Here is a 22337-nt window from a genome sequence, read left to right on the forward strand (position 1 = left end):
CAGAAGCAATGTGAGAAAATATTTTACTGAAAGAGTAGTAGATACTTGGAACAATCTTCCAGCAGACGTGGTTGGTAAATCCACTGAAGTTAAACATGCCTGGGATAAATATATATCCATCCTAAGATAAAATACAGGAAATAGTATAAGGGCAGACTAGGTAGACCAGGAGGTCTTTTTCTGTGTTTCTATATGCAGCTCTATTCCAGAATGGTTCTGTACAGCTGAGAAAGTTCTTCAAGCTGCTATGTGTTTCCACTGCTAGTTCAGCTAGTGCTGCAATGGGTCTAGGACTTTTTTCCTCCTCCACTTCTCAGAGCCTGTTTCATCCCCAGCCTTCCGCCCCCCCCCTCCAGCCATTCGTTGCTGCCTTTTTTCCCTGGCCCTTTTGTTGAACGGGCTCAAAAGCATTTTTGCCCTGGCCTTTTGGACACAGGGGACACTTTCCTGTCAGCCAATCAGAGGATTTGTTACTTTAAAAAAAATCTTTATTAAATATATATTAAAAACAAACAGAAAAAAAAGGAACTTATATAATAAAGAAAATCAAACAACAAAACAGAAAAACAGTAACAATACAAACAATGAAGAAAAATAATAATTTTTCCATAGTGTAATGTAAATGGTAAACATAAAACGGGTACTAAAGAGACAATTTAAAGTGTTTTCACTACATAGAGTTTGTTCATAGTAATTTAGTCAATATATAAGTAAGTGTATAAAATATATTATTATTTGTATCTTCATCGTACAATTTATATTTTTTCTCCATTTTCTCTGTTAGTGAATCATATGTAATCAATAATACTAGTCTCCTTAAGTTTATAACGTTACCATCCAAATTTTCCACATATATAACAAATTTGTCAATCATATTTGTTGACAGCTATATTGTGACTTATTGTTTTAAATGTTATTTAAAGGTTTCAATCCATTTTGATTTTATTTATTCTTTGTATCATTCGATTTGTCGTCTGTCATTATGTTACTATTCCTCTTATCTGTAATTTGGTAATTGATCTTTTCAGATTAAGTTATATAAAATTTAATTTCATTTTACTCATTTTCCTTACTTTTTACATATTTATAATGTCTTACCCAATTGTACCATCAATCCCATGCTGTTTAAAAATCTGATTTGTCTCTGTCTTGCAGTTCGTATGTCATTTTTGTTAATTCTGCGCGTTCATATATTTTATTAATTAAGTTTAAGGTGGTCGGGATTGTGCCCTTCTTCCAATATTGAGTGAAGAGTACTCTAGGTGCGATCAGAATGTGAAGTATCAAGTATCCGTCCTCTTTTTTAAACTTTTGTTTACAGATTCCTAACAAGAACAATTCTGGTTTTAAATGAATGTTTTGCTTAGTAATTTGTTCCAAATATAATTTTATTCTGTTTCAATATTTTTTTGCTACTGCACATGTCCACCAGACATTGTAGCATACAAATCTAATAAATTAAATTAAATTGTAGTAGGTGCCGATTTTTTCTTTACATTTCCAACATTTTGATGAGAAATTGGGAAACATTTTTGCTATACGGGATGGGGGAAGGTGCCAACGGTAATACATCTTATAAAGGTTTTCTTTTTACGGGACTGCCAGAGTTAGTTTGTACTTTTGGTTCCAAATTTTTCCCATTCATTTAGGTTTACAAATGAAGCAGAAGGAATGAAGAACGGGGTGGGATTCTTAAGGAGGGGATGTAATTTTGTTTTAGAATTACTGAATCAGAAAAGATTTCATGAAATAGATACTTTTTTGATAAAGACAGGGAAATTGCGCTCATTTGTTATTTCAATCTCTGCCTTACATCTAATCAAATTAAAATATAAAACTATGGCTCTGTTCTGGTATAAACTCAACTTTTCCCAGTCTGATAACTCAGCACAATAAGGTATCACAGATCATTTTATTACAGGCATTCTCACAATAACTCACAATTATGATGCGATTCTTCTGCAGTATAATCTTTCCCATTGTGCAGGTTAAAAGAGATTGAATTGACCCAGCCTCTAGGTGTAGCATCTACATGCTGGCTGGCTTAGTGAGTGAAGACAAAAGACCTGCTGGAATGTTCTCTCCAATTACCCCTCATCCCGAGGCAGAGCCAATAGGAATACACAAATGTGGTCACATGTAAAACTACATTACCCATAGTGCAATTTCACTACATTTCCCCTAATGCAATATCTTAAAGAGACATGCCTAAATACAGTCCAACTATCTCTGTCTCTGGGGACAGCACAGGCTCCTTCTTCTAAAAACGCTGCTTCCAGACACACAGGGAGGCAAAGTGGAAGGGAATGAAAAGTAATGAATCCTCTGCATTAAGTTGAATGTGTATGATTGTATAGTTAGGGATTTTACTATGTTATTAATGTTTTTAAAATTGATTTAATTTATCTACTATTGGATTTGTAATGTATTGTATTACTGTTATGTTGTGAGTCGTCCCGAGTCTTCGGAGAGGGGCGACATACAAATCTAATAAACTATAAACTAACTATAACTTTGATTGGCAGACAGGAAATTGTCCTCTGCGTCCAAAAGGACAGGGCAAAAGTGCTTTTGAGCCCGTTTGGCGAAAGGGTGAAAAGGCAGCAAATGAATGGCTGGGGGGGGGGGGCAGAAGGCTGGGGACGAAACACACTCGAAGAAGTGGAGGAAGCAAAAAGTCCTATTCCGTGCTGCAGCAACCAAACAGACTGAGCCATTTGCTAATTACCAATTTATTAAACTAGCTCTTGACATTTTAGCTTACTATGTTATATAAATCTGTCTGTATTATTAACTTATGGCTCAGTATATTGACAAACACATAAACTGATCTAATTGAAAGGTCCTTGTTGCTCTCTTCAGGTTGGTTGTTTTTTTTGCAGATGTTTCATTATCTAAGTTAAGTAACTTCATCAGTGCCACTAGTGCTGAGGATGTTACCTAGTTTGGGTAATGAAACATCTGCAAGAAAGCAACCAAGCTCAGAGAGCACCAAGAAACCTTCATTTTAACCATGAGCTACAAATATTCTTTATTGGCACTGATTTTATTGAGCAAAGTATGATTAAACAAGCTACAACACAGTCATAATGGTTTATTCAGTTGACTGACCCGTAAATCTGATTAATACTGATTAAAATGGAGTGTGTCTTTGTTGACCCAATTATTTCAGATTGGAGCGAAATCATATAATTGCTAATATTCAGGATTCAAATGGAAATATCTGATGTTTTCTTCTTGCTGTCTGAAGAAAAGACAGCATGAAGAAATAAATCTTCCATTTTAACTATGGAAGATTTATTTTTGAATAGAAGAGCATTCAACTATATGAGCCTCTGCTAGCTGAAATGGTATAGACCTCATTCACCAATCTCATTCACAAGTCTATACCAACTGCTAATCTGATTAACCACTGAAGTGAGGGAAACATGGTATTAAGACAAGCCATTTGAATATCCACACTGTTCGTAACAAATATTCATTCAGAAGTTTTCCAGTTTTCCATTCTATCAAGGTAAATAGGGTAAAAATATGTAATTGACTGTAATGCTCCATTGTGCTTAGTATTATAGAGTTGTGGAAAGATTATACACAGTAGAATGAGATTACTCCCAAACTATTCAAAAGTGTAAAATGAAGCAATTATTCATATTTATTTAAAACTGGGTGAGGGAAGAAACAATAGCAATGACAATGTAGATTCTTTCAAATAATTACATATAGAAGTTAATATTTCACTAGTTAACAAAAGTAACAAATTTAAACCACTACAATAACAATTGAAATCCAGGGTATTATAGAAGTTAATATTTTACTAGTTAATAAAAGTAACAAATTTAAACCACTACAGTAAATTGAAAGCCAAGATATTATTTCAAATTTATGAAATATCTCAGTATCTCAAATTATCTCAGATCTTTATATTTAAATAAACACACTAAATATTTAAGAACAGTAATGTCAAACAATAACGATTTACCAAATAGCTTACAGCAGCTAAAGTTTTATATTTAATCATTGAAGAATATTAATATATCCACAATTATAAACATATTTTCTTAGAAGTAGACTTATTAAAAACAATCTTTCCAGTTAGGACTATAGGGCAATTTACAAATATGTTTGTACACTATCAGTTTTGCAAAGAGCATTTTGCAAACCATCCTATAGGAAAATATAGTAATGCCAGTGAGGTGAGCTTATTTTGATCTGTTCTGTATTTAGGCATATAAACAACCATATTCGTATAATTTAACAATAAAAAATGAATATATCACTTTCCAGTATTCTTGCAATATTTCACACTAATGGGTCCACATCTTTGAGAGACAAGAAAGTCTGCAACTTGTGATCAAAATCAATAGGTCGATTTTGAGGCTCCTTGTACTTCTTTGTCATTTTGATGCCCAGATATGGGAGGAGTTCACAATGGTCTATGAACCGTTCCAATTTAATTTTATACTTCTTTCGTATATAGTCAGGGCTGTTAGGGTTATATGCTGCAAGAAATTAAATATCATTAATTATCCATCATATTTCAGAATTCACATTACTGTTATACAAAGTCATAGAATGCATGCACATACTATGTTTCAGTGGTTCCCAATATTTCACTAGATGTTAATTTAACTATTTTTTAAACTTGCATCCATGCACTCATAGAAAAACCAGCCTTTGGCAATTTACAAGAGTGGCTATTGTAGTGGTAATTTCTAATATTGAGGTTTTGCTATGAGAAAAATGGATAATGAGTATAAGGAATAAAAATATCTCAGCACTTGCTTGTTTTTCAGATATTTTCTCCATAACACTTTATACATTAATAGGCTAAAAATTCATCTTTAAAGGCACGAGACTGCTGTTCTTATTTTTAGTTTTTAAATGCAATCTATATAATTTTAAAAAAATTATAATTATAAACCAAAAACATAAAAACAAAAGCAATTGTTGTTCAAGTAAATCTAATCAAATTATACTGGGTTTAACTCTTGAAATGGAGGAAAAAATATGGTAAAATCAAAAGGAAATCCTTTCCCCTTCAATTTTCTTTTTGGTATTGAAGAGAACCTTTTTCTTTTCAGATTCAGTTTTACTTCTTATCAATTTTATGTGCAACCATATTTTTTGATATGATTGCATGTCCCATTAGTGGACAATGAGCTGTTTCACCCAAACCACGGAAACATCACACGAGCACAGATGTGCATCCCCACTTGTGCGAGCAGGGTATGAGCGTGTGCATGTGCAGTCCATTTACATGCCAGACACTCACACAGAACCATCCCTTCCGCCTCCTCTGGATCGCAAAGCTGGAAAAGTTGAGGAACTCTGCATTAGGTTACCCCTTGCATTGCAGTATTTTTCCCTCTTAATGGGATGTTTTTCCTAGCATTCATATTATGGATATTGCCTAAATGATCTTTTGTTTCATTATTTCTGTATGTATATGATGCTTTCATTATTCATCTCTCTATTTAGAAGTCAATATTTACACTGACATAACTAATGTAACCATTTGTTTCTTTATAAGAAATCCTTTCCTGCTCCCCTCTCTTCACATGGTAAAAAAATATACTAAAATTAAAAATAACTTCTGGAAAAGGGACATATCAAATTTTTCGAGTATGTGACGCACTGTTTTTCCCCTAAAAGAAGGTGCAAATGGCGGTGCATCTTATATACTGAATACAGCCATTTTTGCTGTCCTGAAGCCTTGCCCCCATTTTCCCTTTTTTGACAGAGGACCTGGGAAGCCTGCAGAGAGCTTCTGGGTGCTGGGGGATGGCAAAAATGGCCCCATTTTTGTGAAAAAGTGAGCAAAAACCAACCTGTTTTTCACAAAAATGGGAACATTTTTGCCATCCTGCAGCAGCCAGGAGCTCCCTGAAGGCTTGCCAGACCTTTTGCCCAAGAGATTCTGAGAGTTAAAATTCACTAGTTTGTTTTTTTTAACAAAAATTGGGTAGGCATAGGGTCTAGGGAGCCTGCAGAGAGCTCCTGGGGACTGAGGAAAGACAAAAATGTGAAAAAATAAGCACAAACCGGCCCATTTTTCACAAAAATGGAAGCATTTTTGCCATTTTTTAGCAGCCAGGAACTCCCTGCAGGCTTCCCAGACCCTTTTTTGCACCCAATTTTTGTGAAAAAAAATGGGTGAAAAACAGCCCCCGTTTTGCAAAAATAGGGCTGTTTTTGCCTTCTAATTACCTCATCCAGCATGACTGAAGGAGGAATTCTGGGAGTTGAAGTCCATTAACCTTAAAACTGTCAAGTTTGAAGACCCCTGGTTTAGGGGTTAGGGGTGCAAGGGTATTCAAACTTGGCAAGTTTAAGACTTGTGGACTTCAATTCCCACTCCTGAGTTAAAGTGACTGGAGGAGGAATTCTGGGAGTCACGAGTCTTAAACTGTCAAGTTTGAAGTTTGTAAAAAGTATTCTGCTACACTGGCATTTTATTAAATAATATATTACTACAACATTTGGTTCAGAATACTTTTTTCCTTGATTTCCACCTCTAAAATCTAGGTGCATCTTATATTCTGGTGCATCTTATACTCCGAAAAATATGGTAACTACTTGAAAAAATGTTCTTTTTATATCTATCATTATTATTAATAATTATTAATAGTTTTTTCATTGGAGTAATTCTGATGTTAATGCTCAATCTGATGTTTTTACAGTTAACTACTGGTATATAGAAATACTTAATTTTTTATAACAATAGTGCTCTTTTTCTTTGTTTACCTTTTAAATGATAGGCTATGAATAGCAAAGCGGTCCTTTTCACACTCAGGAATGGAAATTTTGGCTTTAAGCAACCAACTGCATTCATTGCTTTGATTAAAGCTGTAGCCACACCCTTTTGGATAAAATATTTTTAATGTTAATTGTTTAGTATGATGTCATTTCTTAGATATACTGGCGATATTGAGCTACATAATGGGACTGAATACGATTTCTGAAGCTCCTTAAAATTTGATTCTTTAAAAAAATATTTTAGATGTATGTTAAAGATACAGTATATGTCTCATTTACTTTGGCCATGTGATGTGGGAAAAATCACTGCAGAAAGCAATTATATTTGGAAGAGTTAGTGGTGAAAGGAAACCAGGCCAAGAACACAAGTGGCTAGACACCATTAAAGCTGACACCAACCAGAGTGGTGGTGCAAAATCAAATGATGTAGAGAGACCTGGAATCACCAAAAGTTGGACACGACTTAATGGATATCATTACCATTGTCGTCGTTGTCATCATCATCATCATCATATTTTAAAAGAGCTGAATATGTATTCTTCGGAGAGGGGCGGCATACAAATCTAATAAATTATTATTATTTGTTGAGATTCAGAAATTTGGATAGGTTTACCTAATTTGAGTGGAAGATCAAACATGATTGACAAGCAGCGGTGATCCTAGTGCACCCTTGTTTGGGTGGCAGAATGATCCATGTGCGTGTGATAGCATGCAGGCATGTGCCCACACCAATAATGCAATGCCCTCCCCCGTGCATGTGCACAAAACCACCCATGCTGCACCCCCCTGCACATTTACACAGGCCTCACTGAAGCCTGCGGACTTCCGATAGGCCCATGGGACTTTTTTCACCCTCCCCAGGCTTTCCTGAATCCTGGGGAGGGTGCAAAATGGGCCAATAGGCTATCGGAAGTTCATTTCTGAACTTTTGGTAGGCCCATTGGGCCCGTTTTTCACCATCCACAAGCTCTGGAGGCTTTCTTGAAGCCTGGGGAGGGTGAAAAATTGCCCAATGGGCCTACCCATTTATTTCTGAACTGTAGGCCTTTTGGGCCCATTTTTTTTGCCATCCACAGCCTCTGGAGGCTTTCCTGAAGCTTGGGGACCGTGAAAATGGCCTCCACCCCACCTTCCAGAAGGGCGAAAATCAGCTGGCCAGCGCATACATGCATGCTGGAGCTGATATAGGGCAAAGCCTCACATGCCCTCAGATATGGCTTTGCGTGCCACCTATAGCACACACGCTATAGGTTTGCCATCACAGCCCTAGCGTATGCCAATTTAGGTTCTAGGTGACTTAGGGAATAATTAGGTATAATCAACTTATTTGGCATTATCAGCTTCACAAATCAAATCTATAAAATTATAGAAAAGGTGTAGCAATGAATATGAGTATTTAAGTATTTATTAGATTTGTATGCAGCCCTTCTCCGAATTACTTTAATGAAAATGATCCATTTTTGTTTTAGAAAAGTTGTTCCAGAGTTTCGAAATGTGTATAAATATAGCTAACACAGATTAGAATCTAAATAAATATTTAAATTTGACTAAAAATAACAAGAAGAAAAAAACCTGCTCAAGATATCCAGTCAGAGGAAGAGCTGTCAATACTACAGGTTCCTTTAAGGGAGGAAGCTTATGTGGAAGTGTCAGTTTCCAATATTTTTCTGGTTTTCTAAGAATACAGAAAGGAGAGGTCAGCAAAATTTAACCTAGCTCAATGTATAGTTATAAAGGTACTTAATGCATTCCATACCTCATAAACCTCTGAAGTTTTTCTTCATCTTCAAAAATATATAGCTTATTGCGATAAAGTACAGCATATTCAATGTTCCCAGGTACCAGAGCTTCATATCTCAAGAGAAAAGAAGAGCAATATATATATATACCAGGGTGATCCGACATAAAAAAACATATAGCCCCTCCCTGGTACAGAGCTGGAAGGGATCAGGTCTGATGGCTCAACTGCTAATTCTCTGCCTTACAAGGCAAAGGCTACCAGATCGAATCCCAGTAAGGAAGGGTGTGGCTAGCTGATGAGGCCAGAACAAGGCCGAAATGGGACCATCCTAGTCTCCCTTAATTTTAAAATTCCAGCTAAAAACATTTGACACATACAGAATATAGTTGTCGGCTATGAATAAATTAATTGCCTTGAAATGGTCCTGGGTTGGGCCTAGAGGCAAAAAGGAGCTGTGACGTTCCTTCAATATACCAGGGTGATCCGACATAAAAAAACATATAGCCCCTCCCTGGTAGAGAGCTGGAAGGGATCAGGTCTGATGACTCAACTGCTAATTCTCTGCCTTACAAGGCAGAGGCTGCCAGATCGAATCCCAGTAAGGAAGGGTGTGGCTAGCTGATGAGGCCAGAACAAGGCCGAAATGGGACCATCCTAGTCTCCCTTAATTTTAAAATTCCAGCTAAAATTCCAGCTAAAAACATTTGACAGACACACACACACACACACACACACACACACATATATATATATATATGTGTGTGTGTGTGTGTGTGTGTGTATATGAACCTAGCCTTCCTATTTCAAATTGTGTCAGGAATTTATCCTTAAAATATCAAGCACTTAAAATTATTTTAGGGCTTTAAAGATAATGATTAGCTTTTAAATTGAATTAAATTATATTAGAAATGCGCCAGAAACCAGTGAGCTAAGATAAAAGAAAGGTCACATGCTTCAAGTAATTGGTTCTGATCAAAATTTCATCTAGCGCATATTTTTCAAAAGGGCTTAATCTTTTCAACTACCACTGTTCTTAAACCTTTTCAAAAATTGTCCCAATTAATGGTACTGCAAGGTGAAATCTACTTATTTTCCAAAACAATTAAGAAGTGTGAACTTTGTGCATGCACCCCCATCATACATGCTTTTTAAATCTCCATATATGCAGAAAGCTTTGCTTAAAAAAGGAAAATGGTGACGTCTGGCTAGGTGGATGGAGCCTTGTGTGGCCACCGCTATCAGTTTTTGGAGCCACCGGGAGCTGCTACTACCGGTACACCCAAACCAGGCCAAACTGGTAGCATTTCATCCCTACTTCAGTTGCTTCATAAAGCATTTTATCATTTAATTTTTAAAGCTAGGTATGGTTATTTTTCCTTCAAGTTGATTCTCTTCGTTATTGTAAAATACTGACAGTCCAGTTGATGGTATTGAGTATAAATCTGACAGAAACACTTCAAAGCATTTTTTTTTTTGACATTACATTTAATGGAAATGAAAACACAGTGTATACCTTTTCTTTCCATCAAGAAAAGTCACTGGGCAGTAGCCCTGCAGTTCAGCTTGCATAGGAAATAAAGCTTTCACATCTGCTACAGTCAGCCTTTTGGGTAAATTATTTAGTAAAGGAAGAGGATAAGGTGCTAGTGGGGGGACATATATTTCTGGAGTTTTCAGGAATTTCTGCAGTGAAAGAAATAATAGTTCACAAGAAGAAACATACTTTAAGATAAGAAAACCCCCCCCACAATGATAATTTATGAAAAAAATTGATGCTTCCTTTTTTACTGTCAACTTAGTACTACAAAATATTTATCATCAGTCCTTTGATAAGTGCTCTCTAGAACAACAACATAATGCAGTAATAATTTAAGAAGCAAAGATCAAATTATTAAGAGGGAGGGTTGCAATTTTTGAAAAAAATTGGCACTGCGCATGCATGCGCTCACAAAATGCACACACGCAGGGTGAAGCAAACTGGCAGCAAGGTAAGTTAGAACCCACCCCTGAGTTTCCTAATAATTTTATTATTTTATGGTTGGGGTTCACTACAACATGAGGAACTCATTTAAAGGGTCACGGCATTAGGAAGTTTGAGAACCAATGGCCTAAGACAACCCGGAATGCTGGGTGGGTGCAGAGATACCATAGGGGCTTCCCCACTCATTTTATACATGACATGTATGGTGAGAGAAAAACAGCAGTTCTGGTATAAGCCATAGAAGCAGAATTGAGCTCCTAGAATCTGTTTTTGTTTCCAATCCTTCCCCAAATGGTCAAGAGATTTGGAAGTATATGTTCAGAAGATTCTCTACATCTTTGAAGAGTCCAGTGCTTGCTCTCACTTGCTAATCAGTTCCATACCCCCACTTGTTTCTCTACAAATGTTTCCGCCAAGCAGATTTCAATTTGTATATGCCTAACAAGACCTATAATCTCTCACAACTCTTTGCATCAGCATCTGTTTTCCTGATTACTATTATAATACTTACGTCTAATTCTTTCTGTCCAACCATTTTGTAGTAATGTCCTCGAAATTCTGCAGCAAACTTCAGAGAAGGTGGATCGGAGCAATCAATAAGTTCTTCTCTTTCCGCAAGGCTCACTGGACAATATTGCCCAAACTCTCCCAGCCGAGAGAGCAGTTCATTTGGCGTGATACACATATCAGCAATACAGGCGGCTTTTCCTGTTAACAGTTGAATGCACCACACTACTATCTTAGTTTATTTATTAAATTTATAAGCCACCCATCTCACCATCAAGTAACGTTTACGACATCATAAATAGCGATTTGGACAATGAGTTAGAAAAACATGAAACAATAAAATTTAAAACATCATTAACAACAAATTAAATAAAAGATCCGATTCCTAAACAGGATGGAGATGGAATTGTATCTAATCTAGTCATTTCCGTAATGGGAAACCCCAAGCCAGTGGACAGATTTTCAGGCTCTTTCAGAAGACAAGAGGGTAGAGGCGGTTCTCACCTCGAAGGGCACAGAAAAGATTTGCTTCATGGACCCCACAGTCAGAATCCCTTGAGCGATGGGGTCTGCTGCATGCCCCTTCTGATGCAGTGGATAAATAGGGCAATCTCAAATGAGTGGGATGGTTCCTCAGGTAGCCTGGACCCAAGTTGAATTGCATCCAAAAGCAGACAGGTAACCAATGTAGTTTGCGCAACAGAGGTGTCACATGGAGACCCCAAAAGTGTTTGCACTGCTGCATTTTGTATAGCTGTAGTTTCTAAATGCTCTTCAAGGGTAACCCAATGTAGACTGCATTGCAAAGTAGTCCAAGGGTAAGATGAGTAGGGTATGAGCAGTGATGGGCTCCTAGGGGTACGGTCAGGGACGCAGTACCGGTAGCAAAATTTGGAGCTCCACCCCAGAGCACCCAATTTGCACTGAAAGATGTTGAAACAAGATGCATAAGCCACGCCCACAGTGTGGAAGTAAAAATTTTGGGAGCCCATCACTGGGCATGAGTGACTGAGCGCAGGGCCTCAAGATCCAGGAAAGTTTAGTTGTTCAACATTTGCTTTTAATAAAGATTCTCCACTAACATCTATATTGGGCTGTGACCCTGTGACATTGCTTTCATCTCATCCTCTGTACATGAATGAAACAAGCTTAAGTTGTCCTTATTGGTGTTAAAAGTACTTTCCCACTCCCATGCTACCCAAGGACAATCTCAAAGTGCGCAAAATCTGTTAGGCTTACTCATCCATTTTCTTGCAAAGACGTTGGTGACTTGCAGAGACTAAGAATGGAGAAGATAGAGGTGGAATAGGGATTGGAAATGGGTATAGAAAGTCTCATGCCATTTAATTTTTGAGAGTGAATGGAGACTACTTCAATAGTGCAGTGGTCAAAGAACTCCTAGTATGGTTTTTAAACATTATCCAATATCATTTTTTAAAAATTGAAAATACCACCATGCCTTCAAATTAACATAACATTAATAACCATTAGTAATTAATCAGAAATAATTCAAATACTAAGAAGCTTGTGCTTTAAATTCAATTATCCTGCCTATAGGGTAGAAAATAAAGATATGATTAATGATAACTGTGATATAAAAATATACGATTTCCTACTGCTACATGAATTGCACATATCATGTAGGACAGAAGGAAGAATGAGTCATGTGAGTATGCGTGTGTGTAATCTCATATGTATGTGTGGGTGTAACATATTTTTGCTGAATTGAAAATGAAGGCAGACTGGTATAGACCTATTTCGAGGTTGTTTTCTCTCATCAGCTAGCCATTGCCTTACTGGGATTTGAACCTGTAGCCTCTGGCAGAGAATTAACCTCTAGGCCCCAGGACCTCATCCTTTCAGTACTCTCCCTCCCTCCCTCCTTCTCTCTCTCTCTCTATACACACACACACACACACACACACACACACACACACACACAGCCTAAAGGCTAAGGTCACTGCCTTATAAGACAGAGCCCCAGGTTCAAATCCCAGCAAGGGTGTGGCTACCTGATGAGGTCAAATAAGCCCAAAATAAATCTATAGTAATCTCGTTTCCTTTCTTATGAGCAAAAATATGTTACACTTATAGATTAAAGTTGTCGGCTATAATAAAACTTATCTGCCTTGAAATATGGTCCCTGGTGGGGCTGAGAAGCAAAAAGGAAGCTGCATGCTTCTTCCATATAACAGGATGACGCGACAAAAAATATCACACACATGCGCACACACATATATGAGAAAGAGATCCTTCTGTCCTATATGTGTGCAATTCATGTAGCAATAGGAGGTATAATATTGTAGATTTAAACATGACGTTCCTTGACAAAGAAGTACAGTATTCATTTAAAACAAGACTTTCAGTTTACCTTGCCGAATTCTTTCCAGGTATAACTGGATTTGCTTAGTAACTGCTTGAGTTTCCAGTAGGATTTTGTTCCAGATCCACCATTTGCTGTGAGATCCATCAAGAACATACCAGTTCTGGTGCTGTTCCTCATAGAATGGCTTGATTTCCTCAGTTTGTGCTTTGTAACAAGAATTCTTGAGGGAAATGATGTGAGAGCTGTCGTGCAGTGGGTAGAGAGGTCTGAGAAAACAATTTGAAGAAATATTAATGCAAAACCTCAAAGTTTGGACTCCTAAAAATTGTTCTGTTGCAGGTTATACTGATAAAGATTGTTGACTGCTATAGTAACAATGGTAATAACATGATTTCCTCTTTTACTTAGTGTTCTCACTATGCTTCCTTCCTGCTACCTTCCTCCCTTCATTATTTTCTGAAAGGCTCTCCAGAAGTCCAAGATATTTTGGGTGTGGTTCAGTGGTGGGTTGTAGGCGACTGCGCTCTGGTAGCTGCCACCAGATTGCGCAATAGGCGCGTAACCACTCCAGTGCCACCATCTTTTTTCTTTAATTTTTGGACATTTTTGCTTCCTGGCCATGTACAGAAGCAAAATTTTGTGAGGGGATGCTTGCACACATGAGATTTTGGCAATTTTTTGCTTCCGCGTATGTGCAGAAGCAAAAAATCATTGAAATCTCACGTACGCATGTGTCCCCTCGAGAGATTTCGGTGCAGTTTTGCTTCCTGTGCGTGCACGGACGATGTTTCGACTCATCATCTTCAGGCTGGTGCTTCTGTCCTTGTTCTAGGGCGAACACAGCGAGACCTGAGCTACCTTTCCTCTATAAATACTGGTGGGTGGGTGTGGTTTGATGGCTCAGCAGCTGCAAGCTGTGTGGAAACTTCCTGGTGAATCAGTGGGGTAACACCTGGGGTCGTTGATGTAACTGAGGTATGCTGTTTGTGCATTGGGGGTGATATCCTGAGTAGTTGGAGCTTGCAGGCTACTTAGTTGTTTTGCAATGTGTGTTATGAGTCTGGTTTCAGTTTCTATGGCTGGGATACGTTTGTTAATGAGGGCTGGTTTCCAGATGTCTGGTAGGCGGGAGGTATTATCACACTTGTTCATATTTTGGGGGTGTTTTTCTATCTCAATGGCTTCCATGAATATTCTTTTGCTGTAGTGTTCTGTTTTGTAAATTAATTTAGTTCTGTCAAAATCAATTTCATGTCCTGTAGTTTTGAAGTGTTGGAAAAGGGAGGAAGTTTTTTCTTTTTTTCTTAATTCATTCTTATGTTCTGCAACACATGCATTTACTCTCCTGTTAGTTTGTCCAATACAGTAGTACCCCATGATACGAACCCCTCGTCATACGAACTTTTCAAGATACGAACCCAGGGTTCGGAGTTTTTTTGCCTCTTCTTACGAACTTTTTTCACCTTACGAACCTGCCGTTCAGAACCCATGGAGATTCAGAGGGGAGAAAGCTGCAGGACAGGGTGGGAAAAACGGGAGGAACCCATGGAGATTCAGAGGGGAGAAAGCTGCAGGACAGGGTGGGAAAAACGGGAGGAACCCATGGAGATCCAGAGGGGATAAAGGTGCAGGACAGGGTGGGAAAAAATGGGAGGAACCCATGGAGATCCAGAGGGGATAAAGGTGCAGGACAGGGTGGGAAAAAACGGGAGGAACCCATGGAGATCCAGAGGGGATAAAGGTGCAGGACAGGGTGGGAAAAAACGGGAGGAACCCATGGAGATCCAGAGGGGATAAAGGTGCAGGACAGGGTGGGAAAAAATGGGAGGAACCCATGGAGATTCAGAGGGGAGAAAGCTGCCAGACAGGGTGGGAAAAACGGGAGGAACCCATGGAGATCCAGAGGGCAGAAACCTGCAGGACAGGGTGGGAAAAATGGGAGGAACCCATGGAGATCCAGAGGGGAGAAAGCTGCAGGACAGGGTGGGAAAAACGGGAGGAACCCATGGAGATCCAGAGGGGAGAAAGGTGCAGGATAGGGTGGGAAAAACGGGAGGAACCCATGGAGATCCAGAGGGGAGAAAGCTGCAGGACAGGGTGGGGAAAAATGGGAGGAACACATGGAGATCCAGAGGGGAGAAAGCTGCAGGACAGGGTGGGAAAAACGGGAGGAACCCATGGAGATTCAGAGGGGAGAAAGCTGCAGGACAGGGTGGGAAAAACGGGAGGAACCCATGGAGATCCAGAGGGGATAAAGGTGCAGGACAGGGTGGGAAAAAATGGGAGGAACCCATGGAGATCCAGAGGGGATAAAGGTGCAGGACAGGGTGGGAAAAAACGGGAGGAACCCATGGAGATCAAGAGGGGATAAAGGTGCAGGACAGGGTGGGAAAAAACGGGAGGAACCCATGGAGATCCAGAGGGGAGAAAGCTGCCAGACAGGGTGGGAAAAACGGGAGGAACCCATGGAGATCCAGAGGGGAGAAAGCTGCAGGACAGGGTGGGAAAAACGGGAGGAACCCATGGAGATCCAGAGGGGATAAAGGTGCAGGACAGGGTGGGAAAAAACGGGAGGAACCCATGGAGATCCAGAGGGGAGAAAGCTGCCAGACAGGGTGGGAAAAACGGGAGGAACCCATGGAGATTCAGAGGGGAGAAAGCTGCAGGACAGGGTGGGAAAAACGGGAGGAACCCATGGAGATCCAGAGGGGATAAAGGTGCAGGACAGGGTGGGAAAAATGGGAGGAACCCATGGAGATCCAGAGGGGATAAAGGTGCAGGACAGGGTGGGAAAAAACGGGAGGAACCCATGGAGATCAAGAGGGGATAAAGGTGCAGGACAGGGTGGGAAAAAACGGGAGGAACCCATGGAGATCCAGAGGGGAGAAAGCTGCCAGACAGGGTGGGAAAAACGGGAGGAACCCATGGAGATTCAGAGGGGAGAAAGCTGCAGGACAGGGTGGGAAAAACGGGAGGAACCCATGGAGATCCAGAGGGGATAAAGGTGCAGGACAGGGTGGGAAAAAATGGGAGGAACCCATGGAGATCCAGAGGGGATAAAGGTGCAGGACAGGGTGGGAAAAAACGGGAGGAACCCATGGAGATCCAGAGGGGATAAAGGTGCAGGACAGGGTGGGAAAAAATGGGAGGAACCCATGGAGATTCAGAGGGGAGAAAGCTGCCAGACAGGGTGGGAAAAACGGGAGGAACCCATGGAGATCCAGAGGGGAGAAAGCTGCAGGACAGGGTGGGAAAAACGGGAGGAACCCATGGAGATCCAGAGGGGAGAAAGGTGCAGGATAGGGTGGGAAAAACGGGAGGAACCCATGGAGATCCAGAGGGGAGAAAGCTGCAGGACAGGGTGGGGAAAAATGGGAGGAACACATGGAGATCCAGAGGGGAGAAAGCTGCAGGACAGGGTGGGAAAAACGGGAGGAACCCATGGAGATCCGGAGAGGAGAAAGGTGCAGGACAGGGTGGGAAAAACGGGAGGAACCCATGGAGATCCAGAGGGGAGAAAGCTGCAGGACAGGGTGGGAAAAACCGGGAGGAACCCATGGAGATCCAGAGGGGAGAAAGCTGCAGGACAGGGTGGGAAAAAACGGGAGGGACTCATGGAGATCAAGAGAGGCTCTTTTCGCCTTGCTTCATTGGGACTGCCACCTCTTGCCACCTCTCACTGTCCCTCCCCCCACTCCGTTCGCCTCAGCTTCGTCTTCCGGCAGCTTTTTTTTTTTTTAAGCCTTAATGTTTTGGATTTTCCTAATCGGCTTGCACGCATTATTGGCTTTTCCATTGATTCCTATGGGAAACATTGTTTCATCTTACGAACTTTTCACCTTACGAACCTTGTCCTGGAACCAATTAAGTTCGTAAGACGAGGTATTACTGTATATGTGGCTGGGCAGATTTTACATGGTATTTGATAAACTCCCTGGTTTTCTAGCTAGATATTATCTTTGGGGTTTCTTAGGATGTTGGCTATTTTTTTATCTGTGCCAAAGGCTGTCTTGATGTTCTGTTTGTGGAGAATTTTGCTGATTTTATCTGTGGTGCCTTTGATGTAAGGGAGGAGGGCGATGCTGTTGTCCTGTTCTGTGTCTTGGTTCTTTGGGGGTGTCTCTAGAACAGTGTTTTTCAACCAGTGTGCCGCGGCACACTGGTGTGCCGCGAGACATGATCAGGTGTGCCGCGACGCTCAGCTTCTGAGACCGGAAGCTGAGCTTTATTCTCCGCGGCCAGCTGGAGCTTCCCTGGCAGGGGCGGCAATAAATCTCCTTTGGGGTCCGGCGGGAGGGCCCCAAATTTGTTCAATTTGTGCCAGCGCACCCCAAAATGCCCCCCGTGCACCCTTTTCCAGGGGTGCGCAGAGAGCCGCGGCCACCCGCCCGCCTGCCCGATTTCCCTCCGCGCGGCTGGGGACGTGGATCCACCGCCCTCACCAGCCCGATCTCCCTCCACCCGGCTGGGGAGGTGGATTCGCCGCCCCCGCCAGCCCGATTTCCCTCCGGTGGCTGGGGATGCGGATCCACCGCCCTCACCAGCCCGATCTCCCTCGACCCGGCTGGGGAGGTGGATTCGCCGCCCCCGCCAGCCCAATTTTCCTCCGCGCGGCTGGGGACACGGATCCACCGCTCTTGCCAGCCCGATCTCCCTCCACCCGGCTGGGGATGCAGATCTACCGCCCTCGCCAGCCTGATCTCCCTCCGTGGGGGGGGGGGGGCGACGAACCGACGACCGGGGGATGTCCGTCCGTGTTAGGTGGTGCAGGGTAGGCACAGGTAACCCCAGGGGAGAACAAGGGAGGGAGAAAAAGGAAAGAGAGAGAAAGGGAGGGAGAGAAAATTGAATGAAGGAGGGAGAGAAAGAAAGAAAGAAAGAGTAAGAGGTAGAAAGGATACAGAAAAAGGAAGAGAAAGGGAGGGGGAGAAAGGAAAGAGGGAGGAAGGGGGGAGAGAAAGAAGATATGAAGGAAGGAGAAAAAGAAAGAGAGGGAGAAAGGAATGAGAGAGAAAGGGGGAGAGAAAGAGAGATAGCAAGAGAGAGAGAGAGATAGCAAGAGAGAGAGAGATACAAGAGAGAGAGAGAGAGAAAGATAGCAAGAGAGAGAGAGCAAGGGGGGGAACGAGGGAGAAAGAAACACATAGAGGGAGGGAAGGAGGGAGAGAGAAAGAGAGGAAGGAAGGGAGAAAGAAGGATGGAGAGAGAAAGGAAGGAAGAGAGAGAAAGAGGGAGGGAGAGAGAAATAGAGCGGAAGGGAGGAAGAGAGATTTTTTTGTCCAAACTTTTTTTACACCCCCCCCCTCAATGTTCCCCAGGATTTTGAAAATATGAAAAATGTGCCGCGGCTCCAAAAAGGTTGGGAAACACTGCTCTAGAAAACCAGGGAGTTACAGATAAATACTAAAGATATTTATGTATCCTATGAAATTATCATGAGGCACAAGGGTAGACAATTGAAATAATATTTAAGTAGCACATTTAGTTATTGACCTTTCCATGTTCTGTCCACAATAATGGAACTGAAAATGACAACTTTGATGTGGCTTGTTTACATGTTATTTTATTATTTTTAGAAAAAACCATAGAATGTCTGTCTAAAAAAAGTTTTACTTTTACTAATAGAATCCTAGAATCCGGTCGCAATTCAAAGTGTTGGTAATGACCTATAAAGCCTTACATGGCATTGGATCAGAATACCTTCGGAACTGTCTTCTGCCGCACAAATCCCAGTGACCGATAAGGTCCCACAGAGTCAGCCTTCTCCTAGTCCTATCGACTAAACAATGTTGTCTGGCAGGTCCCAGGGGAAGAGCCTTCTCTGTGGCGGCCCCGACCTACTGGAATCAACTCCCCCCCCGAGATCAGAACCGCCCCCACCCTCCTTGCCTTTTGTAAGTTGTTAAAGATCCACCTATGTCGCCAGGCATGGGGGAATTGAGATACCCCAGGCTTATATAGTTAACGTATGGTAAGATTGTATTGTATGGTTTTAATGATGGGTTTTAGATGTTTTTAATATTGGATTTGTTTTATTTATTTATTTATTAGATTTGTATGCCGCCCCTCTCCGTAGACTCCGTAACAATTGTTACATTGTTATTATTTAGTTGTGAGCAAATGAGTCTACGGAGAGGGGCGACATACAAATCTAATAAATTATTATTATTATTATTATTATTATTATTATTATTATTATTATTATTAGGGGTTATTCCTTTCCATGTCCCAGGTATTCCTACCTGTTAGGACTTTGTTTGTCCTGAAGTGCTCTTCTTAAAACCTCCTTTATATCAATGTCCAATTCAAAGATTTTTATTGGAATGATTTTCATTTCTTCCAAGAGGTCTACCTGTTTCATTGTAACTGGATATCCATCAATAACAACTCTGCAGGAGAGAAAATGAATAGAATTCATATCTGAGTTGAGATTTATTTTGCAACAATAAGAGTTCCTGTAATACATGAATGCTGCTAATAAGGTAGAGAACACAAACGAGAAGGAAACAACAACAAAAATTAGAGAGGGGGGGGAGTATATATATATACTGTATGTGTGTATAAATATCTGATACAGTATTTTAAAATTAGCAAATGCTGAAAAGTTATTGTTCTATATATATATTTTAGAATCCACAAACAAATAAATCCACTGAGTTCTTAGCATGGGTGAAATCCAGCAGATTCTGACAGGTTTTGGAGAATCGGTAGCGGAAATTTTGAGTAGTTCGGAGCGTCGGTAGAGGAAATTTTGAGTAGTTTGAAGAATCGGCAAATACCATCTCTGGCTGGCCCCATTTAAGAGTGGGAATGCAGATTTTGCAATATCCTTCTCCCAGGAATGGGGAGGGAATGGAGTTTTTTGCAGTATCCTTGCTCTGCCACACCCACCAAGCCACGTCCACCAAGCCACACCACACCCACCAAACTACACCCACAGAACCACTAGAAAAAAAACCCCTGGATTTCACCACTGTTTCTTAGTAAAAAATAAATTAAAAAGTATTACAATTATAGCAATGCTTTAAGAAGCAACCTCACTCTTTTTTATTTGTTTTGAAATACAGAGATGTGACTTCCCAGTAATAAACTGCTATGAGAATTATCAGAATGATGTGGTAGACAATCCACAACAGTTTGTGACATAGACTGGAAATAGCTTCTTAGTGTTTTGCTAAACCCTACAGAAATACAATATCTAAAATAGAAATTGCTCACCCTGAAGTATTGCACACAGTATCCATCAAGGCAATATCTAAGGCCCTTAGGGCAAGTTCATCAGGTGCAGTCAGTCCTTTGTGAAGATGCCACTTTAGCACAAGGGCCAATTCAGTTTCTGGCTGATTGTTTAATATTGAACGGATAGCATCTCCCATGGAAAGGCGCATTAATCCATATGTTTCTGCAAATTTTTTGGCAACTGCAAAACATGTTGCTGATTCTTAATACACTTTTTATTATATCAGCGAAATATACTGATTGTATTCTAAAGAATAAACAATTATGATTCAACAGAGACAGTTAAAATAAAAACAATTACGGTGACTAATATTGATGGGAAAAAATACATAGCCCAAGATATTTTTAAAGTTTAATTACCATCACTTGACTAAACAAGAATAGCAGTGTATTAATAGAAAAACAGCTTTGCCCATGATTCTCTGGGGGACCAATTACATGAAAATATTCATATCGGCAGCTACGTGTGCATATCTCCCTTGGTTACATTACAGTTATTTTGCATTATGTCCTACAGTATGTATAGTAGAAAAGATATATGGTATATACTTTAAAATATATTATGCCTTAATTACTTGGAGGAAATATACTTTACATAAAAATATTTTTAAATTTACGTTGCAGTGGATTTATTAATTTAGCTTATTTTAAATTAAATTTAAATTTAATCGTTAAAAAATTAATATTTAAAATTTTAAAAAGTACAAAAATCCCATACTTTACGTAAAGGGGATGTGTAAGTTTCCAGGGTTGAGGGTTTAAAACTGAAGCTAAATAAAACACTGCAGCTGACATTATTAGAAGGATATTGATATTACTGCAAAGGGCGAGACTGAGAAAGAATCTTTCTCATTTCCACCTTTAAAAATCCTCCAAGCCTCAAAAAGTGGCTTAGAGTTCTGCCTCCAAAGTTTGATGATACAATGACTAAATTTTAGTTGCATGGTTCTGAACCACAAGGAGGTGGGTTGTGTTATGTTTTGCTTCCCCACAATTTAAAAAAAATACACAAGCAAACGCAAACACCAATATTCCTACAGTTAAGTTAGAAACCTACCTGTTGTCTTTCCAGAACTTGGAGGCCCAACTATTGCAATTTTAACTGGTACAGTTGGTTTTGGTTTGGGCTGGCGGAGATATTTGAGAGGGTTTTTCATAAATTTTTCTCTATTTTCTTTATTTGTAAAGAAATATATACAATTTCGATGAATAACGGGATAAATCGGTGTATCCTCATTTCGAAAGGGCTTGATTACATCTCCTTCACTTAGCTGCAATAAACGCAGAATTACTGATGTCCAAAGTTACATTAAAATTATAGAGCCCTTTGGAGGCGAACAAACAATTCAGATGGTCAAGAAATTTAAAGAATAAATAAACAATGTATTATTTGTAACTTCCATAATAGTATTTTATTATGTTAAATTGATTTTGACAAATAGTAATCTTTTATTTGTGAGAAGGAAGCTAAGCTGATTTATGCTACTACCAATCTTTTATTTGTGAGAAGGAAGCTAAAATGATTTATGCTACTACCAATACTTGCTGAAAAGATCCATGGTGTCACAGTGGTTAGAGTGAAGTACTACAAGCTACTTCTGCTGGTCACCAGCTGCCAGCAGTTTGGCAGATCGAATCTCACAAGGTTCAAGGTTGACTCAGCCTTCCAGCCTTCCAAGGTGGATAAAATGAGGAGCCAGATTGTTGGAGGTAATATATGCTGACCAGTAATGGGCAGCCAACATTTTTACTGCCACACTGTGGGTTTGGCTTATTTTGTGGGTGTG

At 40.2% G+C, this 22337-nt stretch overlaps 1 protein-coding gene across 5 annotated transcripts in view; it reads right to left on the reverse strand.

Annotated features, from left to right (window-relative positions):
- Positions 1-3622: 3622 nt before the first annotated feature.
- Positions 3623-22337, reverse strand: part of AK9 (adenylate kinase 9) — an 87895-nt gene continuing 69180 nt past the window's right edge. For all 5 annotated transcript variants that reach the window (XR_011557404.1, XM_070733332.1, XM_070733331.1 and 2 more), the window contains 10 exons: positions 21608-21821; positions 20530-20731; positions 19554-19700; positions 13357-13577; positions 10990-11186; positions 10011-10180; positions 8513-8611; positions 8329-8431; positions 6745-6859; positions 3623-4499 (listed from right to left, as the gene is read on the reverse strand). Coding sequence is in view for 4 of the 5 variants with exons in the window: in XM_070733332.1 (XP_070589433.1) it covers positions 4300-4499; positions 6745-6859; positions 8329-8431; positions 8513-8611; positions 10011-10180; positions 10990-11186; positions 13357-13577; positions 19554-19700; positions 20530-20731; positions 21608-21821 (1668 nt within the window). In the remaining variant the exon portion in view is untranslated. The remainder of the gene's footprint in view (positions 4500-6744; positions 6860-8328; positions 8432-8512; positions 8612-10010; positions 10181-10989; positions 11187-13356; positions 13578-19553; positions 19701-20529; positions 20732-21607; positions 21822-22337) is intronic.

This window comes from Erythrolamprus reginae, chromosome 1 (assembly GCF_031021105.1).
Source record: "Erythrolamprus reginae isolate rEryReg1 chromosome 1, rEryReg1.hap1, whole genome shotgun sequence".
Taxonomy (NCBI): Eukaryota; Metazoa; Chordata; class Lepidosauria; order Squamata; family Dipsadidae; genus Erythrolamprus; species Erythrolamprus reginae.